Raw genomic sequence first — 18,593 nt, 5'->3', positions numbered from 1 at the left:
CCTGAGCTGAAGGCAGACACTTCACCGACTGAGCCACCCAGGCGCCCCTGTGAAGTAACTTTAAAGTTTCTTCGCCAATACCTATCCCAAAAATACATTTCACATCACAACCTAGAACACCTACTACACACACACATATGCACACACAACTATATACGTACATGTGTAGTATGTGTGAATGTATGAAAGATGGAAACATTTTAGAAAACACTACTTACCTTTACCATGTGAAATGCACTGTGATATTTTCCATGCTCTGCTCTTTCTTTTCTTTTCCCTTCTTACTCTTTTTCTCCCTTAATGATAGTCATGATACCATCAATGAGTTTGCCCAGCTGTTTTGAAAAATGCTGAGGTAGATATACGATTCCGACTGTTTTGAGTAGGAAAGAAGGAGAGAGAAATTGGAATTGGAAAAGAAATATGTTCACTAATTTTTCCTTCTTTCTTCTTCAGGCAGTAACTCCCTTCCATTCATCCATTGTCTATCTTGGCTAAGATAGTCTCCACATCTTGTAGGAAAGACTACTGGCTTAGAGGCTGATGTTCTGAAGCAAGTAAAACACTCAGCACAATATACTGATAAACAAATGAGTCTTTACTTCTTACCAGGTTGACCTTGCTTCCTCACTGTCTTGCATATGGCACGCTCATTTCTGCTCAAGTGTCTTTATCTCCTAACCTGGAATTCTAGCTACCCACTAAACTATTCTCTTTGCCTACTCCTCCTTCCTCCAGAAGTCTGTGCTTATTTTCTCAGACCTTGAAAGCTCCTGAAGGTACAGGGAGAGCCTTCCATTCCCCAGTGTTCTGCTCAGGCAGGTGCAATCCACTTCAAAGGAAAAAGAATTGATGCTGTTACTCATTTCAAAACTAATCTGTTATTTTCATCACTTGTAAATGAACTAAGAGGCTCAAATGACCCAAGGTTCCCACAATCAACTTTCTTTACCCAACTAGCAAGTTTCATGTTCATTGCAGCTATTTTATTATGCACAATAAAAACATTTACAATTTTGTTTGCTGTTGTTGAGTCTTTAAAAATATAAACTAAAGAAGCCAACTTATCATCAGAGAGAAAAATTCACCCTAGACTACCTTTGTTGTGAAACATTTTGATCTCCATAAAGAAAAAAATTTTCAAACCAGATTACAAGTGCTACCCAGCATCCTTCCCACACATATCTTATTAAAAATGTCTTCACTGGCTTTTTTTTTTCTTTTAACCACAAGCATTTTGCAAATTAACTCTCTTCCAAGACAACTCCATTATAAATATGATTTTTATGATAAAATTAATTAATCTCAAAGTTTTTATCCAATTCTCAAAGAACTGATTTTATCTGAGTTATTTGAGTATATTGTGATCCACTGACTTCCTGAAAGTAAGAAATCTATCAAAGACAATTGGGATCATGTCAAAAGGACCAATCTGAAAAAGAATTCATACTGGGGCAATATGAGCATAAAAAAATAGTAACAATAGCAATAATAGCAATAGGTTGAAGCACACCAAATGTATAAAAATTCACGAGTTCCTAAAGATATTACAAAAAGAAAGTCATTGACCACTTCTGGAGTTTGCTAGGATGTCAACTGATTATTTTGAAAATTAATAAGAAAAAAAGGTAAGCATTAAAATTAATTACTTGATGACATTATTTAATGCATTTTTGTAGGCTGTGCATGACCAAAGTCGATTTGGCCAAGTTTGTGGTGTAAGACTTCAATATATTTTCCTACGATGTCAATTTTTGCCTTCCAGTGTGATTATGAAACTAAGCTTGCCTAATTTTGCTTTTTCTATAATTTCTTAAGAATGAAATTATTCAGTATGGTCTTTTGTATTTGACTTCTTTCACATGGCATCTTGTTTCTGGCATTCGTTCACGTAGAAATATTTTGTTCCCTTTTATGGCTGAGTAATATTGTATTGTATATGGTTACCACAGTTTGCATACCCATTCACTAGTGCTTTTCCTGTATCTGCTAAAATGATTGTATTGGTTTTTTACTTTATTCTATTAATATAGTGGATTACATTGGTTGATTTTCAGATGTTAAACCAACTTTGAATTCCAAGGATAAACTCCATGGTCATGATGTCTTATCCTTTCAAGTGTTATTGGGTTTGATTTACTAAAATTTTGTTCAAGATTTTTGTGTCTATGTTTATAAAGGATATTGGTCCATAGCTCTCTTTTCTTTTGACATCTTACACTGATTTTGGTATCAGGGTAAAACTGGTCTCATAAAACAAATTCAGAAACGTCTCTGCAATGCCAGTCTAATGCCTTGCAGAACTCTGAGAAACACTAAATTATGTATATTTTAAACATATGTTTCAAATATAAATAATCTGATCTTGTTCATTCTTTTCCTAAGTTCCATAACAAACATACCCTGTTCACCTTCAAGCCTAGTTTGGAGTTGGCTGAATGAGTGAGTGATTTGTAATCACAGATTTTAGGAAATTAAAACTAAGTAACTTCAGCGACTATTGTCACTAGATATCTAAAAGGGGAAACTGAGGCCCTCTGAAATTGCCACACTCTCCCAGAACACACTCACTCTTCCAAGTCTCCATCACCTAACTAACATCCATGAGAAGCCTTTATAGGGTAGGAGTCCTTATCAAGCGCCGGCTGTGCATACACTTACACTATAAAGTTGGTGTGTATGCTTACTCCCCTCCCCCCCCCCCGCCCCCGACTATAAAGGCCCACACTGTTCCTACTGACAGGATCCAAAGAGGGAGCAGCCAAACAATGCAACTCCAGGACCGTGTGGCTTGGGGGTTACTAGTTGAACTGGGCATGCTCAGTCACCAGGCAGATTTTTTTCGGTGAAGTGGAAACTACAACAGCGCTTACCGTGTGCGCTGGGGTGGGCGTGCCCTCGTGGAATTTAGAATGTTGCCGCAGCCAATGGGGCCTCGCGGCCGGCTGCCGGGGCTCCTCATTGGAGGAGCGGGGAGGCGAGCGAGTAGAGGGCCCCTGGAGGGAGCCGCGGAGGTGCAGGTCGGGGAGGCCGGGCTACGCCGTGCCCTGCGCGTGAGCAGCTGCAGCGGCGGCATCCAGCGGCGGCGTCTGCAGTTCCAGCCCGTTGCTTTACTTTTCAGCCGCACGAACGTAATCATTATGCCGAAGAGAAAGGTAAGTCTTCCCCCCAAAAAAGATTTCAAAGGCCTCCAAATTGTGCTTACAGCCGATCCATTGCAGTGGATTGCGCGGAATGCGCTTGGGAGTAAGTCAGGGATTGCGAATCCCTTTGCTTCTCCACGCTTGTTTTCAGATGCCTGTTGCAGACCTTCCCTCCCTCCTTCCGTCCGTCCTTATCGATTCCTCAGTGTTACTTTCTCTCCAGCGACGCGGCTTCCCTGCTTTTTGAACTCCTGCTAGCTGGAATGGTTTCCACCTCGAACAAGAAGCAGCAAAAGAGCCTTCCATTCCCCCTCTTCTAGGAGGGGAGTTTCCTCTTTGAAACTGCCGGGCTGTGATTAGCGTGGAGAGGGAGCAGCGGTGGGGAGGGGGGAGCGGGGGGGGGTGAAACACGTCCATGCATGGGGAGAGCCTAATAAATACCTAAACAGACAGACCAGTCGGGCAGATGTTGGGGTTATTCCCAGGTGGGCCTAGCCCGCTGCTGGGCGCGCCGCGTCGGCTCTGAGGCCAAGGGAAGGGAAAGCCATGTTTAAAATAGCACTCACCCCCCTGCTCGCCTCCGCTGCAGACCCGTATGTACCAACTCCGGTGTCAATCAGGGCTGGGGACGGCGCAGGCGGGGCCGGGCGGCCGGGACCTGCGGGCGGCGCGCGGCGGGCGCGGCGGGCGCGGCGGAGCTGGCGGCGGGCCGCACGGGACGGGACGGCGCGGCTGGCGCCCGCTGCGGCCGCCAAGGGCACGGGCCACGGCCCCACACGCGCTCGGGGAAGGCGGGCTGCGCGCGCTCCCGGGGCTCCCGGGGACCTGGGGGCTCGGACGCCCCCTTCCGCGCGGGCCGCGGGCCCAGGGGTCTCGCACGGCGGAGCGCGTGGCCCCCGGAGCGCGGCCGCCCCCGGTCGCTGCCCCGGGGAGGGCGGGGGAAGGGTCTCCTGCGCCCTCCGAAACCGCGCGTGCGGCCGCTGTGACTAGGGGAATGCTTGGCCCCGGCTCGCCTCAAACGTGAGGCGAAATTACAGATACACGCCCCGCTTCATGATCAGTTCCAGACTGTGGCCGGATTTGTGGAAGTGCGTGCCTCGGTTGAAAATACGGAAGTTTTGAAATTACAGGAGCTTTTTTTTTTTTTTTTTTTTTTTTTTTTTGCCTTCCTACTTGCCATTATGGAGAATGTGGTGGGGAACTGGCCTCCTCCACTTTAAAAAAAAAATGCAACAGAAGTTTGTTGTTGTTCATCTTAGAGTTTATTGTGCACATACTGTGTGCTTGGGAAGAGTTTGACTTGTCTTAGTTCCTTTACTCCTCACTACACCTGGAGGGGCTTAGTTAAGGCCATTGCGCTAGGGCTTAAAGACATGAGTTACCCAACGTTTCACCGACCAATTACTAGAACCAAAGATTTAATTAGATACTGTAGGTTCAAAGTCCCTACTTTCGAACATTATTTATTCATTCTCTTCATTTAGTTGTGGGTAGGTCAAGACGAATTTAGGAAATGCAAAGAGATTAGGAGCCTGAGAAGATGGATGGCACATTAAGAGTACTAATCCTTGACATTCATCACTTAAATTTGGTGTTTATGAGAGTTTTGTTTTTCAGCCCTGTTTTACTAGAACTAGCGTATTTAAATTGATGCCACCATTTTCAGCATTCATCTGAGCTTTCATTTGACTAGGTTGGGAATTCTAGTAGAGTCAAAAAAAACTAACCATCCAGAAATGAGATATAGAGTGAATTAGTGCCATCCCTTTTCTTGAGAATTATTAACAAATCTAAATGAACAAAAAGATGTGCACAAACCCATTATTACAACAGACCCTGATGTACTAGAGTCCTTGATGTTATGGCCAGAGTTGGGGAAACCATTCTTCTTACTTGCCCTCACTGTCCACCTTTCCTAAGCAAACAGAGGGGAAGAAAAGAAAAACAGTAGAGGAACTGGCTTTTGGTTATTGTTTTATTTCTCTGGAAGGCAAGGAGTTCCTATGAAGAAGGCAGCCAGGTGTACAAGCACCTAAATGTCATCCCTCAGGACATCAGAGTTTTCTTCAGAGATGGAAAACTTGTCCTTGACTAATAGGAAGGCTTTTCATTTATACCTGGAGCCTAAAGCTGATACCTGGACAAAAGCAGCCACAAATTAAACATAGCCTCCATGGCCATCCCATCTACCACTCACACCTTAGAGCTACCTCATGGAATCCTGGGAGCTCACTGAAGCTTACACAGGAAACCACTTCCATTAGGTAAAGCCTACCTAGATGCTAGAAAAGAACTGAAGACCGTCGTCTGTGCCTAAATTCTTTGAAAGCTGTAAAGCTTGGGTAGCTATGAAAGCATTTACATACTACACATTATTTTTCTTGACTCAAGGACTGCCTGTTTTACATTATAATAAATTTTTTAAGTGCCTTCACAATACTTTTATCTCATCAGGTTTCTCCAAAATAAAAAAAAAAATTATTTAATGAACACCTGTTTAGGCTTTCTGCAGAGTAAAATCTGGAATCCTAGCACTGCTTTAATGTCATAGGGATACATAGTTTGCTCTCATGAAGCTTATATTTAATTCGTTGAAGGTGATAAGAGTAGTGGGCGCAAAGCACTTGAGTAACATTAAGACTGTATTTGTGTCCCAGAATATAGGTATAGGATTCTAAATGCTGTAGGATTGGTAGGGAAAGAAGGTTGAATTTGGGCTGGTCTTGCGAGTGTATGTTAGGACTTAAATACATACAGAGAAAAACAGAGTCATTTTCTTTTATCAGCCACTTAAATATCTCTTCTGATTGTATCTTAATATAAGCAGGCCTCAGTTTATACAACTTAAAAGACCATAATATCCACATTAATTTAAAACGTTTTTTTTATATCTTTGTATTATCTATATCTTTGTGTGTGATAGTTATAGTTACATTAAACCAAATGGTTTTTTAATGACTGTTGTAGAATTTTTTGAAGCAATATGCACTCAGTAGTAAGGAGTTCTTTAGTTAGCATTAGATCTCTTTCCGAGTTTGCAAAATTCAAATAAAGTTCACTTGCCAGTATTTATTACCTAAGAAGGGTGAAGGGTCACCCACCACCTTTTAGTAGTGAGTGGAATAGCAGGGAAAATGATAATATGTAGTTGGGAGTGAGATAATGAGTAACTAAATTCTAGACTGTTCTGGTCAGACATCCATGAATGCCTGCCGTGGTCACGTTATTATGCGATGATATGATGTTCTACAAAGAGGCATCAACCAGTGAGGCCTAGACTCATGGTCCTGGCATGATTAGCAACAGCTCTTAAAGTGGAAAGGCCCAGTAGTGCTGGGCTTGGCACAAGGGATGCTTAACTAACAGTATTCAAGGTTTCTGATTAATGTTTCAAAAGAATATCACATGTCATAACACCAGAGACAGACTCTGTAAATGAAAATACAGATGGATGTGACTGCATGAAAATGAATATTTCAATATGACAAAAACCCATTGTTAACAAAATCTTAAAAAGTTTGAAAAACTGGGAAAAAACATTTGTATCACATATCACTGAAAAAGGTTTGCTATTTCAAAAAGATAAAAGTCTCACATGTCCTTATGGAAAAGAAGTATATCCTTATAAGAAAATAGCAGACTCAAATAGAAGAAATGTTCCGTTTTGTTAAAGATCAAAGAAATGTGTATTATTAAGAATAAGGAGATGTGATTTTTAAAACCAATCTGCTAAAAAAGATTGGAAGTATCACTGCCAAGTGCTGAATGATACTGACACTCCTAGCAACAATCAAGCAGTGTGGATGGCAGTATAATTTCCTTTCAAAAAAAAGAAGTTTTATTTGAGGTATGATCTGTTTACCATAATGTCTATTAATCTTTTCAAAGTATGGAAGTCAGTAATTTTAAGTAAACTTACAGAGTTCTGTAACATTGCCATAATCCAGTTTGGAACCATTTCCGTCGCTCTGAAAGTTTTCTCAAGTTGCTTGCATCCAATCTCTGCTCCCACCCCAGTTCCAGGCAACCACTAAGTTCCTGACTATAGATTTGCCTTTTCTGGAAATTTTATATAAAAGGAATCAAACAATACACAATCTTTTGTGTCTGGTTTCTTTCAGCGTGATATTTCTGAGGTTCATATATGAACATATTCATATATGTTGTAGCATGAATCTGTACTTCATTCTTTTCTGTTGCCCAGTGATATTCCATTCTTTCTTTATACTTTCGCAAATGGATGGGCATTTGTATTGTTCCAGTTTTCAGTTATTATGAATAATGTTGCCGTGAATATTTATATGTAAGTCTTGCATGGACATATTTTCATTTCTCTTGGGAAGTTTCCTAACCATAGAACTGGTGGGTGGTATGAAAGTATTTTTAACAGCTTAAGAAACTTTTAAACTCTTTTCCAAAGTGATTTTTACATACCATCAGTGGATGAGGTGCCATTGTCTCTACATCCTTGCTCATACCTGCTATTGTCATTTTTTATGCTTATAGCCATCCTAATAAATGTAATTTACATTTCCGTGATAACTGATGATGATGGGCATCTTTTTATGTGCATAATGTATAGCATAATGTATCTCTTAGGTAAAATGTCTATTCAGATATTCTGCCCATTTTTTAATTGAGTTGTCTTGAGTTGTTAGAGTTCTTTAAATATTCTGTATACAAGTCTTTTATTAGCTGTATGATTTGTAGATACTTTCTTCCAGTCTTTGACTTTTTAAAATAATTTATCTTAAAAATAAAATAAAGTAAAATAATTTATCTTAATGATGCCTTTTGGAAAACAAGTTTTTTTTTTATTTTGATAAAATCCATTTAGCATCACGTCTAATAAATCTTTGCCTAATCCACAGGTATTTTCTCATAGAAGTTTTTTATAGTTTCCACTCTCGTGTTTAGTTCTATGATCCACTTTGAGTTAATGTATCTAGTGTGAGATAAGGGTTTAAATTTGCTCTCTCTCGTTTTGTTGGGTATCTTTTTTCATTTGTTTTGGCACATTGATAGACAGTTTTCCCAACACCAGTTGTTGAAAAGACCATCCTTTGTTCCCACTAAATTGCTTAGGTACCCTTGTGGAAAACCAGTTTGTCATCAATGTAAAGTTTCTTTCTGGGCTCTCAGTTATTTTCCATTGTCTGTAAGTCTGTGCTTATGTCAATACCACATTATCACGATTATTATGGTTTTGTAGTAAGATCCGAATTCTGGTAGTGTCAGTCCTCTACTTCTTTTTCAAAATTGTTTCATCTTATATTCTTTGCACTTCCATATAAATGTTAGAATCAGCTTATAGACTTCTACAAAGTACCTCCCATGATTTTAATAAGGATTGAATTGAATCTTAAATCAATTTAGGATGGATACCCTTCTTAACCATATTGAGTTTTCTAGTATGAATATGAAAGGGCCTAACTACATGTTAGTTAGCTTGCTGAGTTTGAGTTAATATTGATACGGTACCTGTGTTTGAGTAAAGGCTCCAAAATGACAGGCTTGTACATTTTATTCATTGATTCACTCATTTCATATTAAATAAACATTTATTGAGTGTCACCTTTATGCAAAGCACCATCATGTTGGGAAATAAGTGAATTTTTTTTTTCAAATCCTTTTTGCAGTGAATGAGTAAATGCTCTCATTTTTAAGGATCTTTTAGTCTGACAGAGTAGGTAATATACATATGTAAGTATTTATACTTCATGGCAAGAAATGATAATGAGCCACAAGAAAAGCTATGAGAATTGAAAGGTTTGGCTAAAGCACATCCAAAGAAAAAAACATTGACAAGAAGTTGTTTGGTTAAAAGGGTTGGAGGTTATAGCTGTTTTTTTAAAAAAAATCTCTAGAGGGTCAGTACTAGTTTGTTATTAAAGGTGATCTGTCATTGGTCTTTCCTGTGAAGTCTTGCTTTCTTTGAAGTATGAGGAAGTTAAATTCAAGGCCTGGTTAGCAGTTGAGATTACATTGTGCAGTAACTGCCCTCCCTCATTAGTAAAGATCAAGTGACTTCATGGCCTTCATGCCTTTCTTTTAACCACTCTCTTGTATTTTAAAGGTGGTTATGTGACAAGCACCATATTCCTACATTGGCACATGTTATTTGATTACCTAATTTAGAATTAACTTTGTAATCTTCGTAATTTGATTTAACCATGAAATATTGATGGTTCTGATGTTTCTAACACCCCATGCTCCTAGCACAGGTAATATAACTATTTGTTGAACAAGTGTATGAGTGAATCATTTTCATGGGAAGAAAGTAGTAATTTAATTATTTCATATACTTGTTGAGGAGGTTGTCTGGTGTCGTTCTGACATTTATTAGTGGTATAATTTAGGGGACATTGCTTAACTTCTCCATAAACTTCTAAAGTTTCTAAATATTTATGACTCAGTTTTCTTGTCTATAAAACAGGGATACAAATAGGTTCTACCTCATTGGGTTGTTGGGGGAATTAAATGAGATGGGGAATGCAAAATACTTAGCACAGCACCTGGCATATGTAAAACAGTAAGTGGATGTTCATTATTGAAACGATGGTATTTTCAATTATTCAAAGAACTACAGTGAAATAGTAGACTTATGAAAAGCACCATGCTTCCATTTTGTAGGAAGGCAAATGCCACACTCTGTGGATAGGGAGCAAATAGATCTCACCTTGCATGTTTAATTAACTGTGGTTCTAGAAGTAGGTGTTCACCAACCAAATAACAAATGTAGTTTTTGAAGGAACATAAGCTTTAATCTGGTGCATTTTTACACATGGTTTTTCTCAAAGAAAAAAATATATTTTAAAATATCTCCATATAACATTAAAATTCCCTTGGCAAATCAGTTATCAAGTGATCCTCTCTTCCTGTATTTTCCACCTAAAACACTGCTTTTGTTTACACCAAAGTTAAATATATTCCACTTTCCTGCAGGGTACAATTTGGAAATGGTGACTGAAATAAACACCATTTAAGCTGTCTGCTTTCACAGTACCTAGTAAGTTGAAATATGATGTTAGTCTCCTGAGTAATTTAAAAATCAGTGTTGAAGATAACAAACCAAATCAAAATGTTGAATTCCTTTTTCACTGGCTGCTTATTTTTTGTACATCTCACTGTCTTCTTAGAACAGTTCAGTCACATCAAGTATTATTTCCTGGCCAAGGTATTTATTGAGTCCTATATTATTATGTCTTGTGGACATACCCAGAAACAGGGCCATTTAGAAATGTCCAAGGCAAATGCATATTTGAAGTAAATTATACACATATTCAGAAGTAGGAAAACAGAAAAAAATGGTTTTAAATTTCAAAATTGGTTGCAAAATTCAATTCTTTAAGGAACACATACCAGTAACAACATATAAATACATTTATTACTATTAAAATTTAAATAGCTATCATTTATTGAATGCCTGGATGTATCAGACCTTAGTTGTTATATGCTTTGTATTCATTAGGCGTCTTATTTTAAACCAAAGTATGTGAAGCTATTAGAAACAAATATATATGGGAAGTATTATGGTGTAATTTCATATTATTTCGTGTTATTCTCACAACAGTTATATGAGGCTGTTCTCATCTCACAAATATAATAATGACAGCCAAGATAAATAACATTTAGATGGCTTCCCATAACTCAGGCACTGTTCTGAGCAGTTTGCATTAGTGAACGGAATCCTCCTAACCACCCAGTAAGGCATGTACTCTTCAAACTGCCAATTTACAGAAGGGCCCAGCGATAAGGAATGGCCCAACAGGGACTGTAGTCCTGGCATTTGGCTCCAGAGCCTGTGCTTTTAACTGCCGAACCCTGCGGCCTTTCTCATGCACACAAGAGAATATTAGGATTTAGTAAGATGAAGGAATTCCCCCCCAGGTCACACAGCTAGGAGGTTATTAGTACCAGGAATTCTAAGCTAGCCCTCTTTTACCCAAGAATTTTGCTCTTAACTATTACACTACAATACTTACCATAAATGTTTATTTCTAAGAACCTCATGTATTTTTGACTAAACTAAGATGCCCAATAAATGAAACAAGGAAGAATCAAGAGTTATATAAATACATGAGTGTTCATTTGATTAAGTGTTATCTTTATTAAGACAGGCTGATGCCATTTTTTTCTGGTTTCCAGTCCACGTTATCCAACAAGTCATCATTATCTGTAATCATGCCCTAAGGTTGGTCTCAGGGTCCAGGCCTCTGCTTCTGGGGGAGGCACATTGCCATGAAGCCTTCTGGGTATTTCAGTTAGCTAATGGACGTATACAAGATATATATATGCACAATATCCTCACCAAAGTATTGATATCGTTGAGTATTGAGGTCTAAAACTCAATATTTTCTTCCGAATAACCATAAACTGCTGGATTCACTATTTCCAAGATATATTGTCTTCATCAATTTGTTCTATATAGAATAATAGGGATACTCCCCTGTGATCCGAAACACCTAAGTACCCTGGCATATTATATATTGAGAGATTGTATTGAGAGATTGTAATGTAAATATTATGTTACCGGTACTTAGGAATTGTGTTTAAAAAATGAGCAGGTGCTTTTATTTTTGGGATTCTTTGAATAAGAAGAAAAGCTTTTTAATTTGGAAAATCTTTTGGACCTAGGACTGAATGGATTTTTATCTCAGGTTCTGGATTACCAATGATTAATGTTTAATTACAAAAATTATTTCTAAGAGGAATACTGTAAAGTGATATTATTTTAAAATTATATTTTGATTATTGTTGCCCCATGCAAAGATAAATACAAAGTCTACCTTGAGAGGTGTTGGGGTTTTTGTTTTACTTTTCTCTCTTTCTTTTTTTTTTTCTTTTTGGATATAAGCTTTGTTTTTTTATAATTCTGGACAGAATTAGTTAAATTCTACTTTGTGAGAAGTCATGAGTACTAAGCATGGTGTATGTGGGAAGTAAACATACCAAAGATTTCAGTTAATCAAAATGTAAAGCTTTGAATAGTCCTTCTGATGTGTTCCATATAATACATTTTTAAAAACTATATTCTTTCTACTTCTCATTGCTTTCCTTTACTTCTTATCTTAATTACAGCTTTTAATTTTATTATCCCCTTCTTGTGGTCACATCAATCACATCATCGGTTTTGCAAAAAATACAAAGAACATCATAAACTGTTGAACATCATAACTGCAGGAATACAGGGAACCATTTGCTGTAATGGAATGATGATAATGATATGGAAATCATTTCATATCTGGGTAAATAGGAAAACAATGTAGCCATCTGGAGAGATCCCTGGTATAAAAGTTGGAAAACTTGGGTCTAGTGTGGACTTACCACTCTTTACCAGGGGAAAGTCACCTGATCTCTTTGAACTTCTGTTCTTCATCTGTAAAATGTGAATGTTAAGGTTACTTCTGTATATTCCCATGCTATTGAGAGGACCAAATACAATAACAATGTAAAAGTCATTGAAAAATGTGAAGGGCTATTTGATAGAAATGATCTGATGTTTTTTCTTTAGTTTTAATAATGAGATAAAAAAATACTTTTATCTGGAGGTGCCTGGGTGGCTCAGTCTGTTAGGCATCGGTCTTTGGCTTAGATCACGATCTTTGGGTTCTGGGATCAAGCCCCGCATGAGCCCCACATCGAGGGTCCCTGCTCAGTGGGGAGTCTACTTCTCCCATTTCCCTTTGCCCCTCTTCTCTCTCTCTCTCTCTCTCTCTCTCTCTCTCTCTCAAATAAAATCTTAAAAAAAATACTTTTATCTCTGTATGTGACCATTCAGAAACCCAGAATAGTACATGTATGTTCATCTCAACATACAGTATTTTTAATGGGAATTGTTTATTGTTATTCCAAGAGGCTCACCAGTGAGGCGGGATAGGAAACACTCCACTGCATACTATGTGCTCTTTAGCTAGATCTACAGATTAAATTATTTCCCAGTCTGGAAACCCTTTGCTTTTCTAGTATCCTAGATCTGCACCCAATTTTGAAATTCAGAAAATTAACACAAACCCCTCTGAGAGGTGTAGTGATTAAGAGAATGAACTCTGATCCAGCCTATGTGGGTCTGAATCCCAGGTCTCTACTTACCAGCAAGATTACTAGCTGGGTAATTTTGAGCAAGTAACTTAACCTCTCTGGTCCCAATTCCTCATTTATAAAACGGATATGATGCTTCTTTACCAACTTCACAGGATTGTGGTAAGAATTAAAACATTTAAATCATTGCCTTTCATGTAAATGCAATATATGTTGTTTATTATTATTATTCCTTAGGGTCCCTTGTTTTGTCCTTTCCTGAGACCCCAGTACCTATAGGCATCTCTCTAATATACACCATAACACTTCTGTAGTGTGATTGATAAGTACATGAGCAGCTAAGTCAGGAAAATGAGGTCTTCAGGCCCATTATCTTTCAGCTGTACTCATGAAGAAACTCTAGCAGAAGGAAGAGAGACGTGAGCCAGATTAGAATTCAGGCTTCTGACTTTAGCCAGGTGCTTTCCCATCCATACAAAACCAGTCAAATGAAAAACATAACTCAGATGAAAGAGGCAATTCAGACCAAAGAGATATGTGAAATGTTTAGAGTTGTTTATTTCATATTAAAGATATACTTTTGTTATTGCATTATATGTATTTACGCTAATAAAATTTCATCAAACATCCTAGAACATGGCTTCTTCTTTTACTTTCAGTTATCTTTTACACTTGAATACAATGTGAGATATTATCCCTAAAAGCATCCCTCAGAAGAAAGGTAGTTGCTATTTATTTTGGTTCATCCAGTCTTTAACAGCAGAGTTTTCAACTCAATTACTTTCATCTCTAACAAAGTAAGATTTTGGGAAGACATACTAGCCTGACATGACCTCAATAAATGAATTTGGGTTTATAGAAACTGATGAAATTAATAGACATAAGCAAAGAAGGAGGTAGCAGAGAAATTTAATATTAGTTTATGAACCCTCTTAATGTGATCTCTCAATTCTAAGTATTGGGTTTTTAAAGACTATTTTTAAAAGCTTGGAGGATCCCAAACAGACCTACAGAATGAATGAAAAACAACCATACTGGTGTTAAATAATGATCCTTGTGGCTTAAATAAAAATTTTAGTATCTGTTTCATGTGTCATAGGAATATTTGAATTTAGGAGAACTATCTGTTATTTGAAAAACCTCCAAGAATTTCTTGGGCAGTGCCCCCTTTTGAGGGGGAAATTAACATTATGTTAATCAAATAATTGAGTTATATATTAACTTTAGGAGAACAACAGCATTAGATTTACATACATTTGGGCAGCCCCTATGGTTAGCGGTTTAGTGCCACCTCCAGGTGTGGTCCTGGAGACCCCGGGATCGAGTCCCGAGTCCCACGTCAGGCTCCCTGCCTGTGTCTCTCCTCTCTCCTCTCTCTCTTTCTTTCTCTCTCTCTCTGTGTCTGTCATGAATAAATAAATAAAATTAAAAAAAAAAAGATTTACGTACATTTCTCTGGGTGGGTTATTTGGATCTTTTCTCCTAGAATTTTCTCTGCTAACTGGCTCACTATTAGACTTTCTTTTCTCCAGCCTTGAGTTTGTAACAGAAGATGTAAATTAATTTTTAGAGAAATTTTAAATAATAATTAAGAGGTTTCAAAAAAAATTTTGGCCAGCAAGTTAGAGAAGAATTACCTCAAAGCAGTATGTTCCCCAGGTTAAAAGAAGTAATTATTGGTTTATTTGCATTTTTACATCTGTTCCCAGCTTTCCCACATTAGCCTGAACAACCCAGGAGTTGAGACTGAATTTGTTCTACGGCTGCTGGAAGATGATTACTTGGATTTCATGTATACTCCATACTCTCAAGTAATTTGCTTAACTTATGAAGCAGTAGCCCTTCACTTGCAATCTTAGAAGAAAATCTCTAGGAGTCGACACTTACCAATATAGACTTTTTGGAACTTTAATATAAGGCCCAACACTTGTTGCTGAGAATCCTGAGCCTTCCCCTTTCTTTCTTGCATGGCTTAGAACCATGGCACAAGCCTTACATATCCCAGCCATCTGCCACACCGTCAGTATCTTTCTCTGCAGTGATAAATCTACAGGCTCATGTCATTTGAACTCTTCCCAAGCAACTGTTGAAGGATATAAGGATTTTTCCATCTTCTCTGATACCTTCCTGAGTTTAGAGGAAGAAATATTGGCTTATCACCACCCCCACCACCTCCCACCCCACAGCCACCACCACCCTGGTGCCCCTTTATCTGGTGATAACTACTATTTATTGGAAGAGAAGCTCAGAATTGGGCAATTTTTCCTGTTGATTCCTTATGGATTGTCTGTGGAATAAAAATTCCAAGTGTCTTTTCTTGGTTTCCTAATAAGGACTGCTGGTTTTGTTTAGTGGTCAGGAGAATGTAGTTGTGTCCTCTTACTGCATTTTTGTGTCCTCCGGTGCAGGGCTCAGGTATGTCTGTGTAAAGAAAGAAGGGGGATGGTACAGTTGGTCAGCTGCTACACCAGCCCTCCCCCTGCCAGTTCTGCTCCACCAGCCCAAGGGGTTCTGCATCCATGTGGTAGTGGTCTTGGCTTACCATGTTGCCCACTCCAGTGCCCTCCCATCAGCCCAGTTGAAGCAATTATAAATAATATGTCTTTTTTTTTTAAGAATTTATTTATTTATTTATTTATTTATTTATTTATTTATTTATTATTTATATATTTATTTATTTATTTGACAGGGAGCACATGCACGCACAAGCAGAGGGAATGGCAGGGAGAGGGAGAAGCTGCTGAGCAGGGAGTCCAGAGATGCAGGGCTCAATCCTAGGACCCTGAGATCATGACCTGAGCTGAAGGCAAATGCTTAACCCACTGAGCTACTCAGGCTCCCCTGATATGTCTTGAACAGAAAAGAAAGAGGCAGTGTACAAACCAGATTTGTAAGTCATTTAAGAAGTGCAGAAAATGCTAGGAGTAAACCAAATGGTGAAATTTGTGTTAGGGCACTGTTAGACTTAAAGGAATGAGTTTTCTTCTATTCTTTTTTTCCCTCAATATTGCAAATGTTTTTATTTGGGAAAAATTTAAATACAGAAAAATCCAGAAAGTAATGTAACATATTCATTTGCCCACCCCTCAAAATTCACATATTTTAATGTTATCATTTTGCTTCAGATATTTTTTAAATTAAATAAATGTTACAGATAAAGGAGAAGTTTCCTTAGAAACATTCCCTTGGTTCCTTTCCCTTGTCAGCCTCCCTAGAAGTAACCATTATCATGAATTTGTTGTGTATCCTTCCAGTCCATGATTTTACACTTTTATGACATATGTCTTCTATAAATCCTTAGTATTGATTTGTGCATGTTTTAAAATTTGTAAAAGTGGAATCATATACATATATTACTCTGTTTTTTTCCTTCTGTCACTTTACATTATAATGGATGAATGTAAATCGTTTAAGTATATTGTGATCACTAATTTATTTGGACTCTTTCTAAGGACTTATTTTGTGGTTTTTATTTATCATTTGTTCTTTTCTTTCCTTTCTTTCATTGTTAAAATTTGCTTTATTCCACTCCTGATTTGGAAGTTTATAGATCCTGTTTCTTATGTTAAAATTTTTAAGGGCTATTTTTAAATTTTATTTTAACAAAGTCTAAAATGATTCTGGGTCTGTATCGTCCTCCAGAACAAAACCTGGATTCTAGCATGCTTTAACTTCTCATCTGTTCATTCTGCTCTCATTTTTTGTGGTTATTAAGATCTAGAACTGTGCTGTCCGGTATGGTAGCCACTAGCTACATGATGGAATTAACCACTCTTTAAAAAGAATGACGCCTGGGAACCTGGATGGCTCAGCAGTTGAGCATCTGCCTTCGGCTCAGGTCCTGATCCTGGGATCCGGGATTGAGTCCCCCTTCAGACTCCTTGCAGGGAGCCTGCTTCTCTCTCTGCCTATGTCTCACCCTGTCTCTCTCTCTCTCTCTGTGTGTCTCTCATGAATAAATAAATAAAATCTTAAAAAAAAAAAAAAAGAATGAGCTGAATTTTTAAAATTTCGATTATAATCAGTTTAAATTAAAAAACTTGTATTAGATTCAGTTTATGGAAAGATTTAAATATGTTTGGAACACCCTGGATATGTGAAATTACTATAAACTTTATGAACTCTAAACATAAATCAGGTGCTCCTGGTGAAAACCTAGCACCTGAGTGGAGATTTGCTTATGTTAAGTGTAAAGTACATGCCACATTTTGAAGATTTACTATAAGAAAACTTCGTAAAATATCTCATTAATAATTTGCAAATTGGTTACACATTGAAATGATAAAATTTTATTTTTAAAAATTTTTCTAGGGATTCCTGGGTGGCTCAGTGGTTTGGCGCCTGCCTTCAGCCCAGGGCGTGATCCTGGAGACCCGGGGTCAAATCCCACATCGGGCTCCTTGCATGGAGCCTGCTTCTCCCTCTTCCTGTGTCTCTGCCTCTCTCTGTGTGTCTCTCATGAATAAATAAATAAAATCTTTAAAAAAAAATTTTTTTTCTAAAGATTTTAGTTATTTACTTGAGAGAGAGAATGAGAACATAAGATGAGGGAGGGTCAGAGGGAGAACCAGACTCCCTGCTGAGCGATGAGTCTACCAGGAGCTCAGTCCCCCACTTTAGGATCACGAGCTGAGGCCAAGGCAGACGCTTAACCAATTGAGCCACCCATGCACCCCAGAAATGATAAAATTTTAGATAGATTCAGATAAATAAAGTATTAAAATTAATTTCATCTGTTTTCTTTTTTTTAATGTGGCTATTAGAAAATCTGGAATTATGTGTTATATTTCTATAGGACAGCACTGGTCTAGGGTTTCTGTTGAAACTTTTTTAAACACAGAAAAATAGGTATTGTTATCTACAAGTAATAGTTAATTAGACTTATCAATATTAAGTAATTATACATTACTTCATATATGCTTTGCTTCCATCTGAATTCATTTTTCTAATTGCTAAATTTGATCTTTAGTAACAGGTCCTTAGTGAAAGGAAGGCTGTGTTGATGGTAAACTCTCTTTAAGTATTTATATTCTGAGATATCTTTATTTTTCCTTCATTCTTAAATGATAGCTGGGACAAGGTTCTAGGTTGACAGTTTTCCTCAACTACATGAACATGACTCCCTATTTCTTCTATTTATAGTTGCTGGTGAGAAGTAATTCTCTGTAGATAAAACATCTTTTAACTTTGATAATTTTTTTTAAGATTTTATTTATTTATTCATGAGAGACACAGAGAAAGACAGAGGCAGAGACACAGCTAGAGGGAGAAGCAGGCTCCATGCATGGAGCCTGACCTAGGACTTGATCCCGGGACTCCAGGATCATGCCCTGGGCCGAAGGCAGGTGCTGAACTGCTGAGCCACCCAGGGATCCCCTAACCTTGATAATTTCTACAATTTTCCTCACT

The 18,593-nt window shown here is 37.9% G+C and overlaps 1 protein-coding gene and 1 long non-coding RNA gene across 3 annotated transcripts in view; one reads left to right on the top strand and one right to left on the bottom strand.

The window, feature by feature from the left end:
- The window catches only part of LOC129512556 (uncharacterized), a 104,230-nt gene extending 101,279 nt beyond the window's left edge, over positions 1-2,951 (bottom strand). Inside the window, exons 1-2 of the long non-coding RNA XR_008665056.1 lie at positions 2,874-2,951; positions 219-373 (exon numbers count right to left, since the gene is read on the bottom strand). This is a non-coding gene — a long non-coding RNA (uncharacterized LOC129512556). The remainder of the gene's footprint in view (positions 1-218; positions 374-2,873) is intronic.
- HMGN3 (high mobility group nucleosomal binding domain 3) overlaps positions 2,880-18,593 on the top strand; it is a 31,385-nt gene continuing 15,671 nt past the window's right edge. For both annotated transcript variants that reach the window (XR_008665055.1, XM_055329880.1), the window contains exon 1: positions 2,880-3,155. Coding sequence is in view for 1 of the 2 variants with exons in the window: in XM_055329880.1 (XP_055185855.1) it covers positions 2,913-3,155 (243 nt within the window). In the remaining variant the exon portion in view is untranslated. The remainder of the gene's footprint in view (positions 3,156-18,593) is intronic.

This window comes from Nyctereutes procyonoides, unplaced genomic scaffold, assembly GCF_905146905.1.
Source record: "Nyctereutes procyonoides isolate TBG_1078 unplaced genomic scaffold, NYPRO_anot_genome, whole genome shotgun sequence".
In the NCBI taxonomy this organism is placed as follows: domain Eukaryota; kingdom Metazoa; phylum Chordata; class Mammalia; order Carnivora; family Canidae; genus Nyctereutes; species Nyctereutes procyonoides.
This window is presented reverse-complemented; position numbering and strand designations above follow the sequence as displayed.